We start from the raw sequence: 26,411 nt of genomic DNA, 5'->3' as shown, positions 1-26,411 counted from the left end.
TGAATGTGATTACAATCTCCACTTCAAACAAACGGGATGTTGGGGAGCAATCATGATATTCAGAGTAAATATTGGGGAACCAATAAAGGCTGCGGATGGCTGAGGAGGTGGAGAGCCACTGGGCTGTGCGAGGCAGATTCTGCCGGCTCTAGATTACAGGGTGCAGGAGAGGAACAGCTGGGCTCCAAGCATTCATGTCATGTTGGAGGCTGAACATCTGATCCTATAGAGAAGCGGCGCATGACTCACACCGCTGAATGCTCGGTAGGAAGCTCCGAGCCGACACAATTAGAACACAGGACACACATGCGTGTGCTCACACACTGTGCAGCTTGGCCCTCCTTCAGGCTGTGAGGTGCCAGCACCACACAACAGACTCGAGCAGCTGTGGATTCCAGCCAAATCATGGTGATTGGAGCGGGGTCCTGTCAGGCCACAGGTTGAGCATTTTCAACCCCTGCAATCCACCAAATTGAAAAGAAAACAAGGCCTCAGACAATAGATTAAAGCCGGGAATTATTCATCATAAATCCTCTCGTGGCTATGTTAACATAAAAACTACAGATTCATACTCCGCTGTAGGTAAATAGCTGCTCTGCACGTAGGCGAGCATTCATGTGCAGCAAGTGTTTGATGTGTGTAATGTGTGGGATCGTCAACATCAGGCCGTGTGCGTAGGAGGGCGACTCAGTCACCTTAACACCCAGGTAATGCTCTTGCAGATTCGCTATTTGCTTTCATGAAATGTCTGAATTACCTCTGACAGCTCGAAAAGACATGATTTCTGAAAAGAAATGTGCATTACATGGCTAACCAAATGGAGGTATAGATTGTATGGATGGATGGCATAACAATGCAGAAAAAATAACATATTAGGATCAGTAAAGTCTCATCCTCGCATTGGTTCTGTGTCTTCACATTGGAGCTGCACTCATATTTCTTGCTCCAAATAGTAACCAGAGACCGTTTTTCCCATGCTAAGTAATTCTGTTTCCTGTAAGCGTTCACAAATATCTAGTTTACAACTTGATCTTTTGCTCATCGTCCTTTTCTACCTGTATAAATCAACACCTTTTCCATTCAATACATTTGAATAAAACACTTCGTCAAGAGCAAGAAAAATCCAATAGAAATAAATAACCTTGTGGCTTACCTCTTGGCGAATGATGCTTCCATATGATGTTGGCCTCAGGTCGACCGACAGCCAGGCACATGAGATTGACGTTGCTGCCCTCATTCACTGTGACGTCCTTCGATATGTTAGTGATCCTGGCGGGTACTGAGGGGAGAAAGAAAATCATGATTGATGCCTTTAGCTTAATTAATGACACGTGAGCAAAGTGCTTCCTGCTCCACGTGATCAGAACAGCGATGAGGTTAAAAATAACCTCCGGGTTGGGAACTCAATTAGCATGAAATTAGCTGACAAATCTGACAATTCTCTGGCCCGCCGTGGTGTTGTACGTGATTGATTTTCTTCATCGTGTATCTCTGCCACACTGGTCATTAGACAGCCGTCAGACTGATTTGGAGTGAGACAGAATTCAATCTCTCTGACTGACTAGCTTGATGTGTGTTAGCCTAAGTGTGTTGGTCCGGTTCTTGGTTTAAGTGTACCCTGGGAGATTGGCGCATCAAATCAAGGGTCAGAAGTTATCCTTCTTCACTGTAATTTAACTTGAACTCTCAGATCATTAGTGCAACGGACCAGACCGGCTGAGGGAAATGCATGTATCCCCTTGTGTGTAGTTTAGAACAGTTACGCTTCAAAATGATTGATCCTTGTGACTGAGACATGGTAGGGGTGTTACAGGAGAAGCAACCAGCAATAATATTAGATTGATGTACATGTATATAAAATCAAGGCAATTAGACTACAACACTGAGCATATAAATAAGGTTGTTTTTTTTCCACCACATAGAGAGCTGCAGGGAGGTCATATGTATGTAGTCCAACAGGAAGTTAGCATCAAACCAATGCCCTTCACAAAAAGCCAATGAGATTGTTACATTGGTTTTGGGATTATTGCTAGAAAAATAAATCCTGTGCCAAACAAATGTTTGTGGTATCTACAGGTTTTGTGCAGAAAGGTAATCTTCTCAGATTTTTTACAAATTTACAATTACCACTTTTAGAATTTTTGAAAGATGAATTCAATCAGCAGAAGTAAAAAGTTCACGTTAGACTGTACAATCACATGACTTCCAGTCGCTACTTTGTATCCCATTGACTTTGAATTTATCGATTGTATTGGCATGCATTGCTCAGTTGGTTCACCAAACGACTTAGTTTAGTTTTAGCTACAGCCATAGCAGTGTCATGACTATGTTTCACTTCTAGCTGAAAAGAAATGAGCTGTGCAGTCCCTCCTTTGGGTAATTACTTGTAACTGATGCTCCATTTGTCTTTAGACATTTACATATTAAGGATGCACCCATTCACAAAACTGGATTACACAACCAGGACTGATGACAAAATGAATTGATTCATGAGAAGGACAATTACAAGCAACAGCCCAGGCATTAATATTAGTGTAATGACTTTAATGCTGGCTGACTATATTCACCCATCATCGCTTCATTCGTTTTTTTGCACCGGAAAGGGGGCGCGGCTTATCTCCATGCTGTATCTCCGTACTATTTCCGGCATCCACCATGAAAATAACCACGAGTTCTGCTTTATACTTTATAAACTTCGGAGCATTAAACACACAAACACACACACACACACTCACACACACTGTGTACAGTGTTAGTAGACCGAACTGTAAACTGGCTTTGGGTTTAAACAAAACCTTTTATTTGGAGCCTTTTGGGAATTGGTTTATTTTCAAATTTGGGTAAGTTAAAATAAAGAATACATCCAGAAAAATTATTAATTATATATTGTTGTAACATCTATGTGACGGAGGCAATGCTATCTGTCAGTCTTTGAATAAGTAGACCTATACAGAACAAAATTAGGTATAAACAACATTTTATTGAATACAATATTTTCTATTGAATCTTCAGAGAAGTGAATATGAACATTGGTATTGAATTAGAAATTGGAGAAAAAAATCAAATATAACACTGAGCTGTGGTTCTGCTGTCTGGTAATTAGTCCTTACAATATGATACAATGAGGTCTGGCTATACAATGTGAACATAAGCTTATAGCTATGGCTGCATAGCGCCTGAATATTATGCCATTATTCATTTTATCAGCTTCATCAGGCCCATTCAAACAAGCTCCCCCTCATTTCCTTTTGTACATTTCAATATGAATATGTTTGGCTACATCCTCTCATTGAAATAAACACTGACAGGCGGGGCTTTGCCTAACTAACCAGGCCCGACATAACTCACCTAGTGAGCATATAAGGTCGCCGAAAAAATACTCGGAACCTTTTTGGGAGGGTTTTCAGAATGTAACATGATAGATTTTTACTGGATTGCATGTGATGTAAGCACAAACGCCACAGACGCCACTCAGCTGTTGTTTATTTTTGCAAGTAGTTGACGATAACTTTTGCATTACGCAGGAGCTGCGGGATCTGAGGAGTCTCAAGGGCACAACAACGGGGAAGGACATGTTTGAAGCTGTGTCAGATTTACCACAGAGAAGTTCAAGCTTTCCTGTCTAATGTTGAAGCTGAACATGGGACCTCCTCTCTCAGTCTGAGGTCACTGCTCAGTGGCGGCTCCTTGCTGCAGCGGATTTATTCGCTAAGGTCAGAAATTGAAAAACTTTCGAAAGAGGACCGACCTCTTCATAAGCTGAGTGACCCTCTATGGTTGGCAGACCTGGCCTCTCGTTGATCTTAATCACCATATCAACAGACTGAACAAGAGCCTGCAAGGCAAAGAGCAGGTAGTAGCAAACTCTGCACACACGTGAAGGCGTTTGAAGGCGTGTGAAGCTCTGTCTCTTTGAGACATAACTACGTAACTTTAACACTGCGCTCTTCCCCACGCTGTCTGAAATCAAAGTAGCTTTTCCAGAGGTCAACCTGTCTGCTAAAATGAGGAAGTACGTGTCTGTCATCACATCTCATGACAGAATTCAGTCAGCGCTTCCAAAATCGTTTTGCATTGAGAAAGAAATCAAGTTGTTCTCGACTGATGGAGATGCATTGTGATAATTTTTTTGAAGAAACAGCATCAGCTTCTCTCCATACCTGACTAAGGCTTGGAAAAGGTCAAGTTTCCTCCGATTTTTTTAAATACAATATATTATATATAGAAGCATAAGTGACCTTATTTGATTCATTTTGCGATATACGTCACCTCTAGTTAGTGGCCAAGACTTTCGTATATTTTTCGGTTTCTGGCCCTCAGTGAAAAAAGTTTGCACAAGCTTGCTCTAAACGTTCCAGAATAGGCCTTGTTTTCTCTTTGTTTTCTCAAACTCTCTGCATCTTTTTCTACATGAACAACCTAAAGGACGTTTCCAGGAAGACAACACAAAAGGGCACTGCTACTTTGAAGACAAAAATGGTGAAAGTTGACAAAAGTTCCTCAGTTTGTCAAAGTGCACGTGTGGGAACAGAATATGCTGCATCCCACTTAATCGGTTAATTAGCCAAGCACAGAGGTGTTTATCTGTATATTTAACCAGAAAACCTTGCTCATGGTGTATGTCCAGCAATTATAATATAATAAGATGAATCTGGACCAAAGGCTGACATAATAGAGATATTCAGAGTAAAGACAATCATAGGCCAGCTCTCTTGATCATTATGCAAAAGAACAATAGGAAATTAAGTGTTTCGTAAGTACAAAAATAAAATGCTGAGAGAGCCATCCAAAAAGGAAATATGTTTCTTGTCCAAGTCTATTTTGAGTGTGTCATTTTTTGTTACTTTGTGTCATCCACGATCAACAAAGTCAAATCAGTATGTTGAAAATGGCTTTTCAACTTTTTTCAACCTGATAACTGCAGCACCTACACCAAAGAGATGTCTTAATCTACAATCCTCAGGTATTGTAAGGCAATTTGTCTTCACATTGTTCTTTCAACAAATTGTGGCCCGGTCCTTAATAGTTGTTGTTTCTTGAACAAGAACATCATTGTTCTCTGAACAAATTATGGTCTGAAGACCAGTTTCTGTGCTCAAAAATACAAAAAAAAAACACAGACCACAGGTTTTTAAAGCTCCTACATTGTATCTAATGCAACCAACTGGAACCTGAGAGCGGCCGATTTCTGCGGCTATATGTTGAATTGAAGTTGCTAATGTAAAGTTAGTGGTTAACATCTGTTGTGTCTAACTGAGCGGAAGATTCTAACCGCAATGTTGTATCACATATAAGTATTATGCCCATATGCTGTTGTGTATCAGATATGTCCTCCAGCTACGTTGGTTTGCACCACTAAGATTGGTGTATATCGGAGCAGAGAAAAAGAGCAGAGAGGTGGTGAGGTACATACAGACGTCACTTTAGAGAGGCAGCGTTCAGGTAAAAATCAACTCAATTTTTTAGGAACATAACACCCACAAGGTCTTTGAATGCCGATTACAAACTGCTTTGAACACGATAACAGAAGTAGTGTTGTGTATGTACGTATTTGTGTATTGTGTAAGTCAAACCAATTCCCTCTCATGTTCCATGAACGGGGGCTGTAGCTGTGAAGCTTTCCAATAGATTTCCTGCCAAACCTGGTGGCAAAATGTAATGAAGAGGTTTCAGCAACCGTCGTCTGTTTACAGCAATTAGAACAACACGACAAAACTAATGTGGTCATGATTCATCGAAAGCAAAATGCTCCACGTGGCGCCTTTAAGAGGCTCTGAATGGAGGGGGGCGGTGCAGCGGTTGGAGGGCGCAGCAGGCAGCGTTCTCCTCAGACACACTGACCTCCGGCAGAGACTAGAGAACCAGCGTCTGTGTGCAGAGTGGGGGACGGGTCCTCCGGCTTCACAACGCCATTGGCCAGGTGATTAAAAACACAGTTCCCCTGCCACCGGGGCTGCTGGTGAATGTGACCAGGGGCCCAGGGGCACGTCACTCTTCATGTCGGCACCGCCAATGTGTTGCTGCCGGTAATTAATTAGAAAACGGAATCAACAGGCTTCCCAAAGAGCAAAAGGACGCTTTCTCTGGGTGTTTATTTAACACCAGCTTGACTGATGTGATTGTATGTCTTTGAAATAATATGTATATATACCTGTACTTGATAAACGGACCTGTACTTGTATTGTGCTGTCCTAGTCTTCCAAGCACTCAAACAAAGCTCTTTCACACTGCATGTCATCATTCACACACTGATGGCTAAGGTTCCACATGCCCATGAGGAGTAGCTAACATTCACACCGTAGGCGCGGCTACGGGAGCAATGTGGGGTTAAGTGTCTCGCCCAAGGACACATCGACATTGAATAGCGGAGCCGGGGATCAAAACCACCGATCCTGTGATTGAAGGACGACCCTAGACTCTAGGAGAGCATGAAAAAAGCATGAAAAAAATATATGGGATCTACATCAATGGCCACTTTCAGAGTGTTATATCATTATGCCTCAACAATATGTCAGGTATGTGGATACCTGTCAATGGAAAAACAAATGAGGACCATTCATTTATATTTTCATGTGTTTTTGCAAGAGGTTTTCACTGGAACTCTGTTTCCCCGGTGACCTTGAGGGTTTAATAATACCTGGAACCACTATTATCCCAAAACATTCTCATACAATGGAACTGTACTGCAAAGGAAAAGACCAACCCAGTAACGAGGTACTATTCGTTCAGCTCACAGAACCCTTTGGTTCAGCCACGAGCCAGAAATAAAAACGTTATGCTAGCAAGAATCAAAGACAGTAACATTGCTGAATAAGATATTCAAAGTATTGTTATCATTTAATGTAGCCAGTGCATACATTTAGAACACTGAACAATTTCCCGAGAACTGCTTGCTGAGGAAACAATGGACACTATGCAGCCAATCAGAATAGACTATCCACCCATGCCATGGCAGACCTGTATTCATGTTACAGCAGGTGCTATTATAGACATAATAAATAGCTCTGGGGTGATGGGTATTTTGGATAATGCTATCTCCTAATTGTAGGTGGGAAAGTTGCCTGGTTGATTTCCTGGAACCTCAGTTGGCTAACTGCTCCTCTTTTTTTCATCATGCTCCCATTGTTCCCATTGTCACCGCGGTAGTGTACTCACAAAGCAATACAACCACACAACAATGTGTTTTCCCAGTGATTTTACAACAACATTACCAGTATTCGGCAGAACAGTGTGCATCATCGTGGTCAAAATATATCTACTCAATAAAACGTGATTTCAGATATGAATATGCATGTGGAGCTGGATGAAGAAAAGCAGCTTTGCTCACAATTGTATGATGAGCCTGAACCTTCGACACCTCCCATCATCAAAGCCTCTGCTCCTGTGCCAACATTCACCAGATCTATAATAGATTCTAACTCTTCTTTCATAACTAATTACTATGCAACTCAAACATCAAAGGAATCACTGTCAGTGAGTTCTCCAATGTGCCATCTCATCTCGGAACAACAGACATCCGTGACAGATAGCTCGGTAACATTCAGTGTTCTTGTCAGTGGTTATAGTTAATTCAGAAGCACAGCCACCTCCAAGAGAAGGAAACAAGAAAGGAATCCAAATGTTCCCATTTGGAAAAGTGTGATAAAGCACATAGCGGGGGGTGGCGGGTTGTTTTGTGGAGGTGAAAGTAAACTAGGTTAGTTCTCCCACTGGCTGGGAGAAGGCACAAACGGTGACACCTGCCTTCAAACTTCCAAGCGTTCTCGGTTCAAAGGCAGCTTTTCATATGGGACCCGTCGCATCTTGTGTTCCAAGATCCGGTCCAAAGTAATGACAGCGGCACTGAAGTGAAACCAAATGGAGGAGCGTGATGCGCTGCGTAAATATATTACCTTGTGATCCGCATGAGTAAAGAACCTCATGCTGGCGGAGATAGCTGGCTCTTTAATTCCTGGTATTTACAACTCCAGACTTTCAGCCATGTTTTCATTTTATCGATGAACTGGCGATTGGTTACTTTGAGTGCTGGCCTCTCGTACCTTTTTTCAGTATTTCATGGCTAATGCATTTTAAAGCTGCGCGTGTATATTGTGTAGATTTATATATAGATCTAGGTATATATTTTCTCTTCAACAATCAGCTGATTTTAAAGTGACCATAAAAAGGCCATTGATTTCACGTTTCAGTTACATAGTATAGAGGGTATAGTGTAGTGGGAGGGGGTGGGGTGTGTGAGGGCCCAATAATCATAAAGTAGATTTAGGAAGATTATCTTACTGAATAACACCTTTTAGTATCATACACATGTTTGCCAGAGACCTTATTTTCTCCATTAATCCATAATCTTATAAAACTATCCCACTGGCTTTTTGTAGAGGGAACCAGTGAGACGCTATCTTCCTGTTGGCCTACAGAAATACATATCCCTCAGATCTCTATTTATAAGATACTGTATATGTGCTGACAACATCTTAATAGCAGAGACCTTCAGCATATTGTTCCTTTTACTTTATTCTCTACAGCCTTCATACTAACCCGGGATCCTATTTCAAGCATCTGAAATCATTTGAACATGTATCTTTTGCTAGTCTGTGATAACACCCTTCAGACACAAAGACATTGAACATGAAAATGTGCAGTTTTGTGGAGGTCAAGAATCATGACCTCCAGTAGTGATGTACTTGAACGTTTGTCGATCCGTGATTCGTACAGATCGGCATGCATGTGAACGGCAAATTAATTACACAACATTAACCTTCACAGTGTGAAATAAAGTTTTACTGAACTGATGATCATTGTCATTATAAGGACATCATTTATGCTTTTCCAGTCGCTGATCCTTGATGTTACATTGTAAACCAATTTGACAGTAGAGCTATTAACGATAGTAGCACCGTTCATTTACATGACTGTTTTATTCATTAGAATACAAAATGTTATTTCCATATAATTTTTATTGTGTATTTTTATTAAGAAAAATAATACTACGGACTATAGCTGACTATACCAAATGAAAAGTATAATATTTAAAAAGTGTTGATCTATGATCCGATTAGTGACTCTGAATTGGATCCGATCCAAAACTTGAGTTTTATGATCCGTTGCACCACGGACAGACTACTGTTGCCTAGTCTATTTATTTCAGTCTATTTTGATGTTATTAATCCTTTACTGCTCATTTATAGGTGTAGAGTTTCTAGGCAAATATCCTTTAAAGTGATAAGAGACTTCTTTAAGAGTCCCACAGAGCGTAACACTTTTTCCGAAATGGTCTGTGGTCAGCGACAGCACGCCTAAGCTTGTCGGCTGAATGAAATGACAGCAGCCATTATTCATTTGGATAAAAGCCTGTCACATCATAACGTTGTACACGTCAATAATTCCTGCCACACATTCATTAACGAGTTGATGAAATCACCGCTCAATGCCGAGTGCCGAGCAGAGCTCTTTGGACCAGACCAACTGTTGTGTGTTCTCCTCACACATTAACATATTGACTTGAAGACTGTAATCTTCAGCAGTTGTCCCAACACCAGGTTTTCTAGTCACAAAGTTCTAACAGTAGGACAACCCCCTTTGCGCAAGACTGTTTTACTCTAACAGAGAGTCCACAGCCTACAATGCTAGATCAAGTACCAGCAAGTATGCAAGTTGGGCTTAAACAATTAATCAATATACAATTTGATTATTAAAAGAGTTTGTGAATAATTGTAGTATCCATTTGTTGTACTATTACGCCACTCAATAAGTAGCGGAGATGGTTGAGCAAAGAAAGCACACGGCTAACGATACCGGCGATCAGAACGGGGAACGTGACGATCAATAAGACTGACGAGCTTGGCGCGCTGGTAAAGAATAAGAAGGTCTTCTGTGAGTGCAGCCTCATGTGTTGCAACCGGATCACATAATACATCAATGCTTTTTTTGTTTTTTTATCCGATTCATTGATTATTCGAAAAAATAATCGACAGATTAATTCATTATTAAAATAATTGTTAGTTGCAGCCCTATATGGCAGCATCTCCACTGATCTGATATCACTTCATCATTTATTTGCTCATTTACGCTACACAGCAACAACTACACTACTCACAAGAAGGACAACTGGGCAACTCACCAACACACTCCAGTTTATTAATTACAATACAGTAAAGAGGCAACGTGTATGTTTGATTTAGTTTGCTGGTTATCACAAAAGACCGCCTCCATCAGGAGATACATATGTTGTGGGAAGTCAAAGTCAGATTAGATGCATGTCAGGTGATCAAACGAGTCAGAGTAACAAAAGTATTGGTGTTCTCTTGTTGTTTGACAAACTGAAAGCTTTGATGCCACATGAATATGATTAACAAGCACAAAAGGTGCTCTACGTCTGGGACAACGTTTGACGGGAAATGTACTACAGTGAGGATGCATCAAAATAAATGTCGATATTCCCATTTCAATCAGAAGAGACTAGTTTTGAATTCTACAATAAATGTATTACATTGGTATAATCATGGAATGATGCAAAGTCTTTTGGCGATTGGACTCTATCCTGAACCAGGATGAACACGGGGCAGTGACGCCGAGTTCTGACCCGGCAGAATCTTCCCTGGAGTCGGGAGTTGCTGCAACCCGATGATGAATGAGGAGTGTGGCTGACCACTGCTCGGAGGGGATCGGGGTGGAGTTGAAATGACAACTAGCAACAGCAGAACACCCCTTTAAGAGTTTACAGCAATGATATAATTAACTTAGAGACACAGCACGGCATGTGGTTGATTGCTTAAAAGTGGACGCCCCCCTGATCAGCTGATAGTGTGATCGCTGGGAGAAATAGACTGAGACATTTATGAATGACCCGTAATGTCAAGAAAGTCTACCGCTTCAGTTCCATTTGGTATGTTTGTCAATCTGAGATCTAATGTTATACTTCAAAAGCAATCATATCTTGTCACAAGTGACAGGTTATAGTTGTATCAGGTTGATTTTACATAAAGAGTGACTCACACGCACCATAGCTTATATTCACAACAGGCCCAGTCAGCCTACAGATTAAATGAGGAGCAATGAAATGCGAATGTGCGCTTAAGAAATGGAAAGAGGCAGAGTAACTGCTATCGAGATAGATTGTACTCTTCCTTTCCATCCTAGTCTCCTCCACGCCGCATCCTTGTCTGCTTGCTGCCTTTTTTATACCTGCAGTCATTTTTTCACACAACAGATTTTAAAATGCATTGCATCGTACAGTGCATCTTGTAGAGCATTTTAAATACATTCTGCAGTTTCTTCAAGCAGAAGGGGGCATGGTGTATTAACAGCAATTCAGTCAAAACCGCTTTGTTTTCAATCTATATTCGATCTTAACCACACCCTTAACATTTGCATCTACAGTCTGAATGGATAATTGTAATGCCACAAACTGAAGAATGTGCTGAAGTTTGAGTCCATCGAGAAGATGTATTCCTGATCCGACCTTGTGCACCTTCAATGTACAATATCTGCTCCCTGCAGGACGTCCGTACCTGAAATGCCTCGGGCAACCGCCTCGTGCAGCATGTACAATGCATGGCTCCACAATAGGATGGCCAAGTAAAGTAAGACCATTTTAGTGAGTAAACCATAAAAAAGACCGGACCTCATGCTAAAACATTTCATTGCAGGGTAAAACTGGATAATGTCAACATAATTATGTAGTGTAATTTATATTTACAGACTAAAAATAGCTTTGTGCTGATGGAATTTACAATCCATTAGTGAAAAACTTTGGCTTGAATAACAGTGGACTAATGACTAATGTCACATGACAATGTCCTACAACAGGTCTGAACAACATAATATCTTCCCACACAAGATGAAATACAAATACAGAGAACGCTTCAGTTTTTCACAAATGACTCGTATAAGCCACTCAACAACAAATGTGCTTGGACCAATGTTTCTCAAAGGAGGTCCTTCATCATGGTCATGTTTTCCAAACGATTGATGATGATGATGATGATGATGATGATGATGATGATGATGATGATGATCAAACCACAGATTCCTGAGGAAATCCAAGTTACTTTACACAAACCTCAACCATTTACCTTTTTAGCCTTCCCAACAGCAAACAAGACTTTAGTGAACCAAATGGAGATATCCACCTCCCTCCTAACTTTATAGAAGTAGAGGTTTCTTGGAACAGGCCAAAAAGGTCCACAAGCCATTCCCTTGTTAGGTGTTTGATATAATCAGAGTGTAAGGTGATGCCCTTGTTTTGTTCACTTCCTGCAAAAAGGGCACCAGGAAGACCTGCTCATAATCCCCCATGAGGAGGATGTCACTGTCAGGTCACAGACAAAGCAAGACCGGGATCTTACAAACATCCAACCCAAGAAGACTTTAAAAGAACCTCAGTGTATTCCCAAGATGTATGCAATGTATCAGATTTGAGCTCCATACAAGGGATGAGTTGTTTGCTCTTCACAAAGGTCATGCAAATGATCCTTCATGTAATCCTAGCCACTAATATTAAAAATGCATTTGTTTCAGGGTGTAATAGGAGCATTACTCTTGGCATGCTCAGTACAACTCTCGGCCTAAACATGGGATAAATCAATGGAATGGGAATAGGACATATCAGATAATGATAATTTTACATTCTGAGCTTGCAAGACAGGCTGTACAACCACATATTTACAGTCAGTGTAATTTATATAATGGATCAACATCGCAAGCAGTCAGAAATAAGAATGTGTAAATGCCAGGGTCTTAATACTAAGCCTTTTATGGATAGAAAGTGTCAGATTCTGGCCTAAGCAAGCGTTCTCCTTGATGGCCCCTGGCAGACTTGAGGCAGTAATGTGTGATGTGTCAAAACAGGCTAATGTGGCTCCCAGCTTCAGCTTCTGACTCCATTCAAATTCAAAATCACAGCCTGTGAATAAAATGGAAGAATAGGATGTGGTGCCACTTGTGCATGTGCAGATATACAGTCGTGACATCTTAAGTGAATTGCTGTGAAAAATCTTCTGGTTTTACTGTAACTTTTCTTCAGACAAAAGGAAGATACATTTGAATGCTGACAGGAAGTCTCAAGACAATTTGAATCTGGTCGATGTTTGCAACACCAAGACTCCAGTTTGAGAAGGGTAATGTGTACAAATATACCTGCAATTTCATGAAAATCTAGCAAATATTATCCAGCGTTTGGAGAACAACAGCCTTGTGAACTGTGTCCACATACAGAGGGATATGCATGATCTACGTTGTTTCAATCCATTTATTTATTTTGTAAGAAGGAAAATACACACGTAGCAGCGTTTCTATAAATGTGCCAGTGTTAGTCAGCAGGCGAGATGTTGTATGACTCCAATTATGCATTTCAAACATGCTTACAATTTGTTACAATCTGCTTATAGCGATGCATAATAGTTACACTCAGAAGGAATCATAATGTTTTAGAACAATAATCATAACACATTTGAAAGTATTTTATAATGCAGAAGGGAGTTGCTGCAACCTGATGAGGAATTAGGAGTGTGACTGACTGTCATGCCTGGAGGTGATCGGGGTGGAGGAGGGTCACATTCGGTTTGGAGCTGTGAATGACAACTAGCTACAGCAGAGCACCCCTTTAAGAGTTGACAGCAACGTTATGATTGGCTTAGAGATACAGCACCGCATCTGGTTGATTGCTTAAAAGTGGACGCCCCCCAGATCAGTTGATCATGTGACCCGTAATGTCAAGAAAGTCTTCCTTCCTGAACTATCACTTCAGCTCCATTTGGTATGTTTGTTATTCTGAGATCTAATGTTATACTTCAACATGCCATGCAGAAAGCAATCATATCTTGTCACCAGTGACAGGTTATAGTTATCTCTGGTTGATTTTACATGAAGAGTGAATCTCACGCACCATGGCTTATATTCACAACAGGCCCAGTCAGCCTACAGATTAAATGAGGAAGGATATAATGAGAATGTGCGCTTAAGAAATGGAGTAACGGCTATCGAGATAGATTGTTCTCTTCCCTTCCATCCTATAGTCTCCTCCACTCCGCATCTTAGCTGAATTTTCTCTCTCTCTCTCTCTCTCTCTCTCTCTCTCTCTACATATATATATATATATATATATATATATATATATATATATATATATATATATATATATATATATATATATATAGTACACTATAGTTACACTCAAAATGAATCATAATGCTTTAGAACAATAATCATAAAACAAAGTATTTCATAATGAAGAATGTAGTTGTATAGATCTGTGAAAATTCCTCATTGCTAGTAATACAAAATGTGTATATATATTAGTAATACTGTATCATAAGTATACGTTACCCCATTGTTTGCTTTAAGTAATTCTTTTTTCTTTAAGTGATTATTTTTTTGAATCATTTTATAATAAAAGTGCTTCTAACTATAATTACATAGTACTCAAAGCACAACACATTATGTACGTATATAATGCATTCTAGACATGTGTGTCATATAAAGTGTTACCCCGCAGTCATTTGATAAGATGTTAATGAGATCAGATATGTATGTATTACATTTGATTAATATATGTAAAAATCGTTCCTGTATTTTGCTTTGGATCTGGCTCACATCCTGTTTTGCTGCTGCTCCCCGCTGCAGTAAGAGCGTCACTGACTTCACAGCAGGAAAGACAAGTTCCACCCTGTTTGGTTTGATCTGACGATCTGTACCGTGCTACTGCCTTTACTTAGAATCCACTGACACCTCTGTACTTGCCTTTGAGGATTTTAGACCAACATAACTTTCTGTCTGATGTGGACTGTTGATATTTAATCGAGGAGATAGTTCACACACCAATGATGTGGTGGCAGTCCGCTCTGGTGGTTGAAGTGGCTTCGTTTGCTCAACAGGAGCGTCTTCTGTTTTTCTTTTTTTTTCTTGTGACCTCCCTCCATGTGTGTATTGAGTGGCCACTCTCTCTGACAGACGTCTATCCATGAAGGTTGTGTGTGTGTGTGTGTGTGTGTGTGTGTGTGTGTGTGTGTGTGTGTGTGTGTGTGTGTGTGCGCGTGCGTGTGTGGGCGTGTGTGTAATTGGGAAAAAATAAATCTCACCTCGGCGATCAATCTACATCATCTTCTTCAAAAAGTTATCAAAATTGCTTTTCATGCGATTTAAATGCGAGACAGAGTAGAAGTAGTTGGTGCCAATGATCCCCTCAGGTATACCTATCAGTAATATGCTTTTTTAATAGGTAAATTCTTCTTTCCACATCGAACACATGAGGTTTACTGAATTACTCACACAAGGCAACATGAACATGCTTTGGAAGTGATGTTGCTTCTTAGATGGAAAGAGCCAAAATCACAAAAGACAGCGGCTCCTGGCAGGACACGGTGCCTTGAGACTCTCCTTTGATCGGCACAAACATGACAACAAGTCTGCTTTGCCAGTTCTAAATATGTGAATGGTGGATATCCCAGTTTTTCAACCGAACACTCTCAAACACTCTCTTGACATCGTAGAGTTCCACTCTGCCGAGCCGTTAAGTGAGGTTTTAGACTAGCAATTTATTTTATATATTTTGTCTCAATTGGGGATGCAACTAATGGAAGGTGACTGTGGCTCAGTAGCCCTTCAATCAGAGGATTGGCGGTTCAATCCCCAGCTCCGCTAGCCCATGTCAATGTCTCCTCGGGCAAGACACTTAACCCCAAATTGCTCCCACAGGCTGTTCCTGTGGTGTATGAATGTTGTATGGATGTCCTTATGGGCAGGTGGCATGGTAGATAACTTATCAATAACAAATCATTCATTTACTCTGGCTCTGAGACGGTTAACAAAGCTTCTTTATGGCAACCAGTCCTCTTAAAACCCACCTGCACGTCAGCAACTATTTGGCACACATTTATTTTGTGGCCAACGAGGTAAGAAAAGCTAGTAAACTCAAATTGTGTCGAGAGTAATGCACTGAACAATGACAATCGACAATATTGTTAGGTTTCCTTTGATCGGTGAACCCTTTTAGACTAAAGGAATGAAAATAATTGATAATAATACTGCTCACATATTCAGACTTCATGAACGTTTCATCGGTGGGGAGTTTTCTTATCATTAGGGCTGCACGGAATAGTTTGAAGCTTCAATCCCTCATTCATAACGTTGACATTCAAATTATTATTATTAACTTACCAAAACATTGAGTGCATTAGTCCATCTTCTCTCTCTAACAGTTTGGGAGCTGAGCAGCACTTAGTTTAGTTCAGTTCAAATTAATTGTAAATAGATGGATGTAATCACAATCCAAACAAAAATGTGAACGTTCAAATTCCTTTTTGATTTCAAAAGACATCAATGCCACCGATGTCTGCAGCTTGTGGCGCACACAGCGAGACTTCTGTACTAACGAGACGGTCGACCAGCGATCTAACAGCACCATCTATTACATATATATATATATATATATATATATATATATATATATATATATATATATATATATATATATATATATATATATATATATTCACATTGACACAGAATCCAATTTTCCATTTTAATTTAGAGGGATGACAATATAGAATATGAGGACAGACATGCAAAGCTTCATTTAAAAACAGCTTTAAATGTAAAAACATGATAATTAGTACATACTTATTTTTAACATGCCGGTAAATGTGAATTTGCTCGTGTTTTCTGCAAAACAAACTGAACAAGTGAATTGAGGAAAATGGAGCCAGTCTAATTGTCCCTCAGCTGTTAATTGAGTTTTTGTGTAATTCATTATCAAAATAGTTGGAGATTAATTTTCTCCTGATTAATTTATTAAGTAATGGTTTCAGCACTACTGTAGTCTGAAATATTGCAGCGGCAGCTCCCAAAGCTACGTAACAAGAGTAATTAGTGAAGTTATGGGGTCAATGTTGCTGATGAACTCTAATTAGCCAGTATAATGTCAGAAAAGGCCCATGTGTCTAAACAGGAAGCAATTCAGACGGACATTTTAATTGATTGTCACACACACTTCTATCTCCATCTACTGGAATTAAAGGGATGTCGACAGAGACAGCAGCTTGTGTTTAGGCACATAACTGCAACCCAAAGGGTCTTTTTAGGGTGAATTCAGTTTGTGGAATATGATGATTCGACAACTGGGACTTGAGCACTATTAAAACGCTTTCCAGATACTTTTCATAACCACAACCTTGAAATGTATATCCACAGACGACAACGTTGACAGTTGTGTACAACTTTCCTTACTGCATGAGCTAGCTCACTATTCTGAAGTTTGTATAATAAGTGCAGTATGTGCTGATGGTTGTATATTTTTCGGAGAAAAAAGTATCCTGGATGTCACATTGTGCATCTCCGTTGCTCAATGTCTGCTGTTGCCTGCAGGAGTGCTGCACCTGTCATGACTCGAGCAAACACTTCGTAGGAGTCAGTACAAAATGTGCAATAATCATCGTACACTGCATGGCTATATACAGTAGTGGCCAAGGGATGTACGGATACGTTACAGCTCTGCAACAGTACGTGAAGTGCAAATACTGTTACTTCATGTGCTATTGCAGAACAATAACAACATCCAGAAAAATAACTTTCTTGTCTCTCTAATGACTGGACCTCACTGTCCCACCTCCTTTACAACTCACAGTTTCACATTTTGGGAAAACGCATGTTTTTGCTTTGTTGCAGAGATGATATGATTGATGCCACTTCCATTAGACATGTCTAATGTTCTGCAAGGATTGTTTCTAGAAACTAATTTTCCCGCCTATCTAATGTCAGAATAATCTGTTTTGGTACATGCTTTGCAAGATATTCATTATCATAGCATTAAAGAAGCCCCCCCCCCAAAATGAAGTTTGTAAAGGAAATTGCTGTTTCACACCGACAAACCGAAAGACTTTGCAGCTGGCCCGATGTTCCAAATTGGAACAGATGACTTCTCAGAGGTAGATTAGCAACAAAACCTAATCAGCCCATGTCCTTATACTTAGGGTTCAGTTAAATAAGGGATCTTCACTGCCTGCCACATCCTCATCAAAAGATAGATGTGGGTTGAGCCCCTGCAATGGACCGGCTTCCTGTCCAGAGGGGTGTATGGTTAAGCCGCTTCACGCCTAAAAACAGTGGATAATCTCCTTAGTGATGGGTCACATCAGCTCAAACAGCGTTTAATTTTAAGACTAAACTGAGTACCCGAAAGATGAGTGTGTCATTGTGCAGCTCTGACACTCTTTCATCTAATAAAACCATCTCAGTAAAATCAGGTGGAGTGATAAGAAAGCCTTAGATATCACAAAATTAGGCCTCAGGGTAATACGAATCGCAGGATGGGATGTTACAGTGTCTCAGAGCAAATCATTAATAATACAAACAGTGCGGTTGCATATAAAACATCAAATAATGTATCTGAATGAAAGCCAAGGAGGCTGTTTTAACATCTCTGCATGCACTCATCATGTGCACAAAATGAAAACAGTGCAAATGGCCATCCAGCTCGGTAGGTGAGAAATTGAAAGTGAAATCCGAACCAGCCTCAGGAAAGAAGGAGCACTTTTAAAATGTGTTACACAAGCAAGGCTTAAAGGCCTTACTCTCCAATTTCAGTTATCCTAATGTTGTGGAATATTTCAAATGCCTCATTACTTGCATTTTGCAAGAAAAGGAGAAGCCTCTCTCTATTCTGTAATGAGCTCTGAAGCTTATTAGCCCAGCGTGCATTGAACTGAAAGAACCGATGCTTTCTCTGTTCTTCTTCCTTTTATGGAGGAGAAAGGCTCGAGCCCCGATCAGAAAAACACAGAGCCACATCATTACACTTGACGAAACTAAGGAGGATAATCCTGCAGTCCGTCTCGGGCATTTTATAATTGAATTGAATTACCCTTGCCTTCCAACATATCACGGTGCACAACATTCTGTTCAGGAGATGCCATGTATTGTCAAAGTCAATCCCAAATGGATGCCCTAAAACGGACATGTGATTAAAAGGGTTTCCCGCTGGAACAAATGCAGAGGCTCCCCACGGCATGGACCCATGTTGGCAATGTGTTGCAGCGTTGTTGATAAGGCTAAACCGATTAACACAGTCTCCGTTCACCACCTCCTTCATCCTAACTTGCAGCGCAAGCCATATACAGTATTCGTCTTATCAAAAGTGCAATAACTCGTTGGACCTTTAGAATCATAACTGTCCAACATTTCGAGGAATACATCTTTATAATGTGATTTTCTTTATTTACACATTCCTTAAGCAAGCAGGGTCTTTGAGCACCGTGGTTCATCCTGTGAATTCTAATGAGGATTCCAGGCATTACGACACTAAAACGCATTAACCTGTATCACCACTATATTGTACGTGTCATGCATCATACTTTACATTGCAAGCCCTCAATTTGTAGAGGTGGATTGTGTGTCCATGTGTTTATCGAGGTCTTTCTTTTTCATTGTTTCTTTTGGTACTGATCAGGATGTCACATGAAATACAACTCCAACTGAAGTATTTGTGAAACACATGGCAAACTGTTCCAACTGGTTCCAGACGGACATTGTGCTGATTTATACAGAAAGCAGATGGGTCGGTAATAGACCCCGCTGCATTCATCTAGATTCCTATTCATATCTCAATTGTACAGGTCAGCTTATTGCAAATAAGCTGCATGACAAGACTTAAAATCTGTCAAAATAGACCACAGTTACCTTCATGTATGACAAATATATGTCCATATTATTAATGGTTGTGTTAGGTCAAGCATATATTACATTTTAGATAAAGCTCTGACTTCAGGGTCCGAATCAGGATAACCCCATGTTTAATTACTAAAGGTTGATCATGATCGTCAGGTGTTGGGTTGTGAGTGTTACTGTGTGCATCCGTGACTGAGTGAGTGTGCAACTCTGGGTCTGTCCATGGCTAATAGTGCATTGGGTTGCAGCAAGCTGCATAATATTTTGGGTGGAGAGTTATGGCTGCAAAATCAAGGACCTATTGTGTTCGCAATGACTCTCACAACCATTTCTAGCCTGTACTGTTCTGCCAATGACTGCCTGCGTTGTCCCTATGCACTATTTTTAACCGGCCCCTGGTCAGTAGGGGCCGTTAGTGATAACACAGCTGAGTGCATCTATGACCCCGAGCTGCTACTCTTCAGGGGGCGGAAACAGTTTGCACACTGTTATTGTTTTTTGGATGGTGTGTTCACATAACTACCGTACACACACTACGACCGCACACAAATGATCCGCGGTCAAACTCAGCGTCGCTTTCCCTTTGATGTGAACACAGCAGAAGAATCAGCCAGACTTTACTTTATTGTTCAGCTTGTGGAAAAAAAAAAAAGGTTCCATTTTATTTCTATTTTTCCCAAATACAAATTGATCTCTTCAATATTATTTGAGAAGTATGTCAATGACATTCCCTGAGTCTTTCCCCTGAAGTGTTGACTGTTTAGGGTATGATGTTAGACCACGAGGTCTCAAGGACTTCAACGATCTGTAGCAGCAGTACACGTCACACCACAAGCACAAAGATAACTGTGCACCACATGATGTTACATGTAGTCACTGTCACAAGTTTGGCTTTTGTTTTCATTGGACTCCAGGGCATTAGGGATGCAGGTTTAATGGCACAGAGAAGAGAAGAACTGATCACTCTCTGTTCCATTCTGTCAACCTGCTGCTGATGGGGCCCTTCCATGAATGCCATGAATAAATTACATGTACACCAATCAATAACCAATATTAGCACCACTTATTCCATAATTGTCTGTCCTGCAGCACATAGAAAGTTTGTCCAGGTATTGCTTTTTAATAACATACGTTCAAAACTTTCCTGTTTGTTGTAACAGTGGAGACACGAGTCAGCAGCTGGCACCAACACTTTCAGGTTCATAAAAGTTAATGTAATGGTGAGCTTCAGGTGACAAGCCATGTGAAGACATTATTCAGCTTCTCTATGAAATCAATAATGCACAGCATGTACAGTATCTGCATTGTTCTTACTTGTTAAAACCAAGCTGCATGTCCTCCTCAACTAATTAAATGCAGGCGTTTTCCAACTGGTTAATTACTGGAAATTCCACCTAGGGGCATTTGGTGGAGCTCACCAGGCTGTCTACTGTCAATCAAATATCCTATGTGTTTAAATCATGCAGATATGCTTTCCTGGTCTCTCAGTGTGATAGATTCTAAGCTATCTTTACATTTCACATTTATCGTGAAAGTAGCAGTTGACAGTGCTCAGCCTGATGACACACTTTGCCCTACAAATAAAGCATCAAAAGGTTCTGAGCCCAACAAAGTCCATCTTCAACCAAAGGAATTCTACCCCGGAAACTGTTGAAACCCAGACCAGTCTTGTCTTCCTTCAAAAGGATTTAATAGAACTGCCATGCGTTAAACATGAGCCCAAGGAACATACTGGACACTGGCATAGAGGGGCCGCTACAGTCAGTGAGCAGGCTGGATACCGTCAGCCACACCCAGCGAGCCTTTAACCTAGTGGTGAGATCTGTGCTGGTAGGATCAGACCATGTGGGGACTTTAGACTCAAGGTCTGAATAATAAGCCCAGTCCGGTTATGTTCAGAACAACAATGGGCATACTAGACATGAAGTGGTATTTTTCAGTAGAATACCAAAAATAGTCAGAAATGTTTGAACACTTCTTTCTTGTGCAAACCAATGCAGAATACTGCTGGTCTTCTGCATCAAAGAAGAGAAAAAAAGAGAAAGAGAAGAGCTGTCCGACCCGCTGGACAACTGTTAAAATGAGGGAAAAATTGAAATAAATTAAAAAGATTTAAACTATCGGAGTCTTAGAGGAGCTAGTGGGGCTACAGACGGTGCACCATCAATGATCGAGAGTAAAACTGGACAAAGTACCAGCTGCAAATGAAGGACAACAATTTTGGACATTTTACTGTATTTGTCACAGTGAGGCATTGTGTTGCAAGTCGGTAAAAATGGCTCACGTCATGAAAGTGTTGTCACAAATGCGTCGTAAAGCGAGGGAATCTGCAGAGGAGAGCCCAGACAGCTGGGATTGTACTGGTCTGGCCCGCTTGAAATTAAAATTGGCAGTATCTGGACTAAAATGAGTTGTGGCAGGTTTATTTCCTATTCCTGTAAATCATTAGATTGTGTGTATCAAGAAGATGATAAGGGAGAGAAGTGTATGTGAGAAAATGCACTCCATGAATTCTATCGAGTGAAGTCATGATAGAGTAAATTAATATTTTTATTTCATCAGTATTTAAGGACGTCAAGTGCTTCTGCTGATATTGCTGTAGTATTCTACATAGTCAAAACCAAATACATATACAGTGAAGCTTGCATTCATTTTAATCCATGCTTTGCCGACTAAGGCATTCCAGTAGACTCTATGAATAGTACAATATTCTTTATGCCTTTTGGTTTTAATTGTTAATATTAATTGTGGACAGAGAATTCAGCCAATTCAGCAGAGTTATTGCTGTGATAGTTTCATAAATGTATCTTGCTGTCGAGTTGATGTTACGCTGGTTTGAGTGAAATGTGCTTAACTTATCTCTTTGTCAAAGTAGAGGTAAGTTAACTCTCTGTAAATCCATAGTGTACAAGGGATGCTAGCTCAAGTCAATGTAGCTTCATACAACAGTTTGTGTTACATCTTTTCATAATGTTAGTTCATTCACTTAGCAACACGAGAGGGTATGCCTGCACAAGTGCCTTCAGAGGAACAGTTGTTTTGACGTGGCAATAAAAAGGGAATGCACCAGGGCTCAGATCTAGGTCCATTTTATATCAGCGACCTACCAGAGAATTGCTCTGTGGTTGGCTAACAGATGTATGCTGATGATAAGTTACTTTGAACATCTCCACTGAACAGCTTACTTACATTTCATATCTCAATGGCTTGAGTCCTCTTACTTAACACAGAATTTTTAAAAAGTAAGGAATTAGGGAGAAATTAAACTCCGGGGATGAAAAAGAGTTTGCGGGCGTGCATGTTTTATCATTCATAAGCACAGTGTTAATCTAAGATTAGATCTGCCGCCCAACGTCGGTTTCCCTGATAGAGGTCAACGTCAGAGCGGAGAAACCGCAGTTGAACGGCAAGAACATCGACTTGGCGCTCTGCAGGAGAAACGCTCCAAGCCGCGACACAAAGTAAGATTATTAGGAGGCGTGTTTGTTCCTCGGTTCATTTGGTGTTTGCCACATTCAAAAGCAGGTCCGTCTGGTTCAGAAAAGCTCTCCCGGTTGATAATAATGATGACGTGTAGTTCAGTAAAGCAGCAGAGTTTGTAGACTACAGCAGTTTATGAGTGGAGTTCTGTTGCATAAGGACCCAATCAGGCCAGCTGATGAGTTAGAAAGTTTAAAGCTGTATTTTATTATAATGTTTTTTATTTATTATAATGTTTTTTATTCATTAATATTCATTGAATACTTTAAACAGTTAATATATTGTTCAATTTGAAGAAGAAAAAAAAATCTTTGATGTTGTCAATTGTCAATTTTTCTTTTAAGTATCGGTTCAGGCACCGGTATCACGGTTATCGGAAAAAAACCCAAACGATACCCATCCTTGGATGGCAACAGCCAAAAACCAAGATAGCGACCGCCAAAAGGCCAAACTTGAGTCTTCAAAATCATTAGTCCACAAACCAATGGGCGACGTCACGGTGACGACTTCCCTTCTTATACAGAGTCTATGACGAAACCTCATTTAGACAATCAGACTTTGTTAAAGGAGCAACACTGTGGACTTTTAAGTAAATGCACAGGTATTTGTTGGTTTGCTTTAATCTGCATTGTAGCTGCTCCAAAACTGCCTTGTCCATATTATTATTACCATGTTAAATAGAAAAATACATAACAGCCTTATAAATAATAACAAAGTGTTTGTTTAGTTGCTGTTGTCCAATAAAGCATTAAAAAGTGGTTTTCCCACCACTACCATTCCTTCTACTTGATCAAGGTAAAACGCTGCAAAACATGCAAATGCAGGACATTGCACCAAAGCAATTACAAAATAATTAAAGATTCATTTATCGCTTCATTAGGAATTCTTATAATTTGTATGCCAGCGTTCAACTCAAATTCAACCTCCAGTTCATTTTAAACTGGCTATCCTTCATTAAGGTCATATAAATAAATGTTGTTCATTATAAACCCAGTAATCCACAGAGGACTCCTCTGAATATATGGACAGTCCTTAGAGATTCTTTCTGTTGGCCGAACCAATATTCTATTTAATTTATTCTTTTCATGAAATATTAACTCATGTATCAGGAATAATACACATATTGAATGTGAATGTGCATGACTTGATTTTGATGCCTCGATTCCTTATTTTTCTTGCTTCACCTGTGATGAATATGACCTTGAAAGAGGATTAGGACACAATAGTGTAATCTTTAAACCTCCAATAACCAAGTCAAAAACAAGATATGTTGTTAACAACAATGTGTTTCTCCTTGTCATAAATATTTCATGCAGACTTTGAATTTGAATGATTTTTAGTCATTATAATTTTCTTCTATAAGTCACAGTTTTTATGTGTGTGTGTGTGTGTGTGTGTGTGTGTGTGTTTGTTTTTGTGAAGTAAAAGATTTTTACCTTTGTGATACGACAGCTGCAAAATAAATGATTGAATTCCTTCAGGCTGTCAGCAGGTAATTCAAATCTATTGGATACCTGATGACGGTTTAACTCCTTCTATATAACCATACACTTTTTATAAACATGTAATATGGTTTATGACGCACTACAATGCAGCTGTCGGCAGATATAAGTCTTTATTCTGGTGTGGTGATATTTAATAAATGACAATATAGGTACACATATGTAATCATATATAATATATCTTCTGAGGAAAATTTCTAACGTTGATCAAAGCGTAGCTTAATAAACATGCAAACATGTCCTTATGTCTGGCAAACAACTACTTTACAGTAATAATTAAATGTTACTTATAATGGTTATTAATGATAAATAGTGTGACTTTAAGTAAAGCGTAACCTTTCAATGACGGGACCTTTTTTAAATACATCTAGAGCAGAGTTCAACACTAGATGATGATTAGATTCGACGATGCATTACTGGATAAAAGAAGACAGATATTAATTATTAGACCCAATTTCCGATGCTTTCCTACTTTCAGTGAATCTTAGACAAGTGTTCATATCAATGTGCCTGAAAGGTTAACAATAAAATAAACAGTATATAAATAAACACTATTTAAGATCAACCCATTAACAGTACGACTGCAGACCTCCTGAAAACATCCCAGTGGAGAGTTCCACAGCTCAGTGACTGTTCAGGGCCGAAAAGAAGAAGAACTGATTGAAGTGGACACCTGCCTCGCCTCCTCTCAAGAACCTGCCTGCTAAATTAAAGAATTGATTCCATGACAAAGTACTGTGACACCCCTGAAAAAAAACAACAACAGCATATGCTGAACAATTAGTTAACCAGTTCATTGATGGAAGTCCCAGACTGGGAGCGCCCATGAGCAGTGGCTACCAACACCAGCTTGCCTCTGTTTTAAACAGATAGCAGTGTAAGGAGCTTGCATGCTGCAGACGACACAGGTCACTCCTCAGTCTGTGTCTCGGAGCAATGGCTCAAGAACTAATTCCAGCCGTCTCCCCTGATTGGTATTGACTGAGGGAGAAAGATCAAGATTGGCACCACTGGCAGAGTTTTCCCAGAGCAGCTGATGAAGGAGGGTTCCTTGTAACATTGTGCAAAAATAAAGCTTTTCCACCGAAAATAGATTCCTTCAACAAATCCATAACTTCATTATCATCACTAATTATTATGACAGTTAGTCATTCTGAATGATCTGACTGTCGATTGTTGTTAATACAAATCATCTCAACTAAAAGTGTGTTGATGAAGTGTGTCATATTTATTTTGTCTTAACAAAGATGATCCAGCTTCTAACAACAACTCCCCAATCAAACTCGACTTCACTCTCCTCTTGTGCTCAAAGACACCAAACTAAATGCAGCGTGGCTCTCGAAATAATGACCTTCTTTCAGTGTCGACTACTCAATATACTTTGTGTATGTATTGCACATTCCAAAGCATGACTTTGTGTGGAAGCTTTTTGTTTTTCTCTTAGCTAGCACAAGGTCAGGGTGTATCCAGGCCCTGCTGTTCTTGTTCTTATAGACGCAGCACTACTTGCAGCGGCGGAATACTGATCAGAGGCAACTCATTGCAATCCTCTCAGCAACTCTGATGTATCTGATGTACCTTGAAAAAGCTGTGCCAGTCACCGTGTGATGATGGACAGTAGCGACCAGAGCAGCCGCCACAAGAAGGAACATGTTGTTGTTTTCTGGAAAGGCGCGGCGCGGCAACGCGCAATAAGCATGACCAATCTGCAGCTGGACTTCCAATACCGCCAACATGACACTTTTATTTTTCGCGACGGTGATCCATTTAATA

General features: G+C 40.1%; 1 protein-coding gene across 2 annotated transcripts in view; it reads right to left on the bottom strand.

The window, feature by feature from the left end:
* The window catches only part of opcml (opioid binding protein/cell adhesion molecule-like), a 274,800-nt gene that overhangs the window by 44,123 nt on the left and 204,266 nt on the right, over positions 1-26,411 (bottom strand). For both annotated transcript variants that reach the window (XM_068600340.1, XM_068600339.1), the window contains one exon: positions 1,154-1,279. In XM_068600340.1, the coding sequence (XP_068456441.1) occupies positions 1,154-1,279 (126 nt within the window). The remainder of the gene's footprint in view (positions 1-1,153; positions 1,280-26,411) is intronic.

This window comes from Clinocottus analis, unplaced genomic scaffold (assembly GCF_023055335.1).
Source record: "Clinocottus analis isolate CAN_PGR_092001 unplaced genomic scaffold, fCliAna1.0.p SCAF_5, whole genome shotgun sequence".
Classification (NCBI taxonomy): domain Eukaryota; kingdom Metazoa; phylum Chordata; class Actinopteri; order Perciformes; family Cottidae; genus Clinocottus; species Clinocottus analis.
The sequence above is the reverse complement of the archived record's forward strand: the minus strand, read 5'-3'. Positions and strand labels throughout refer to the sequence as shown.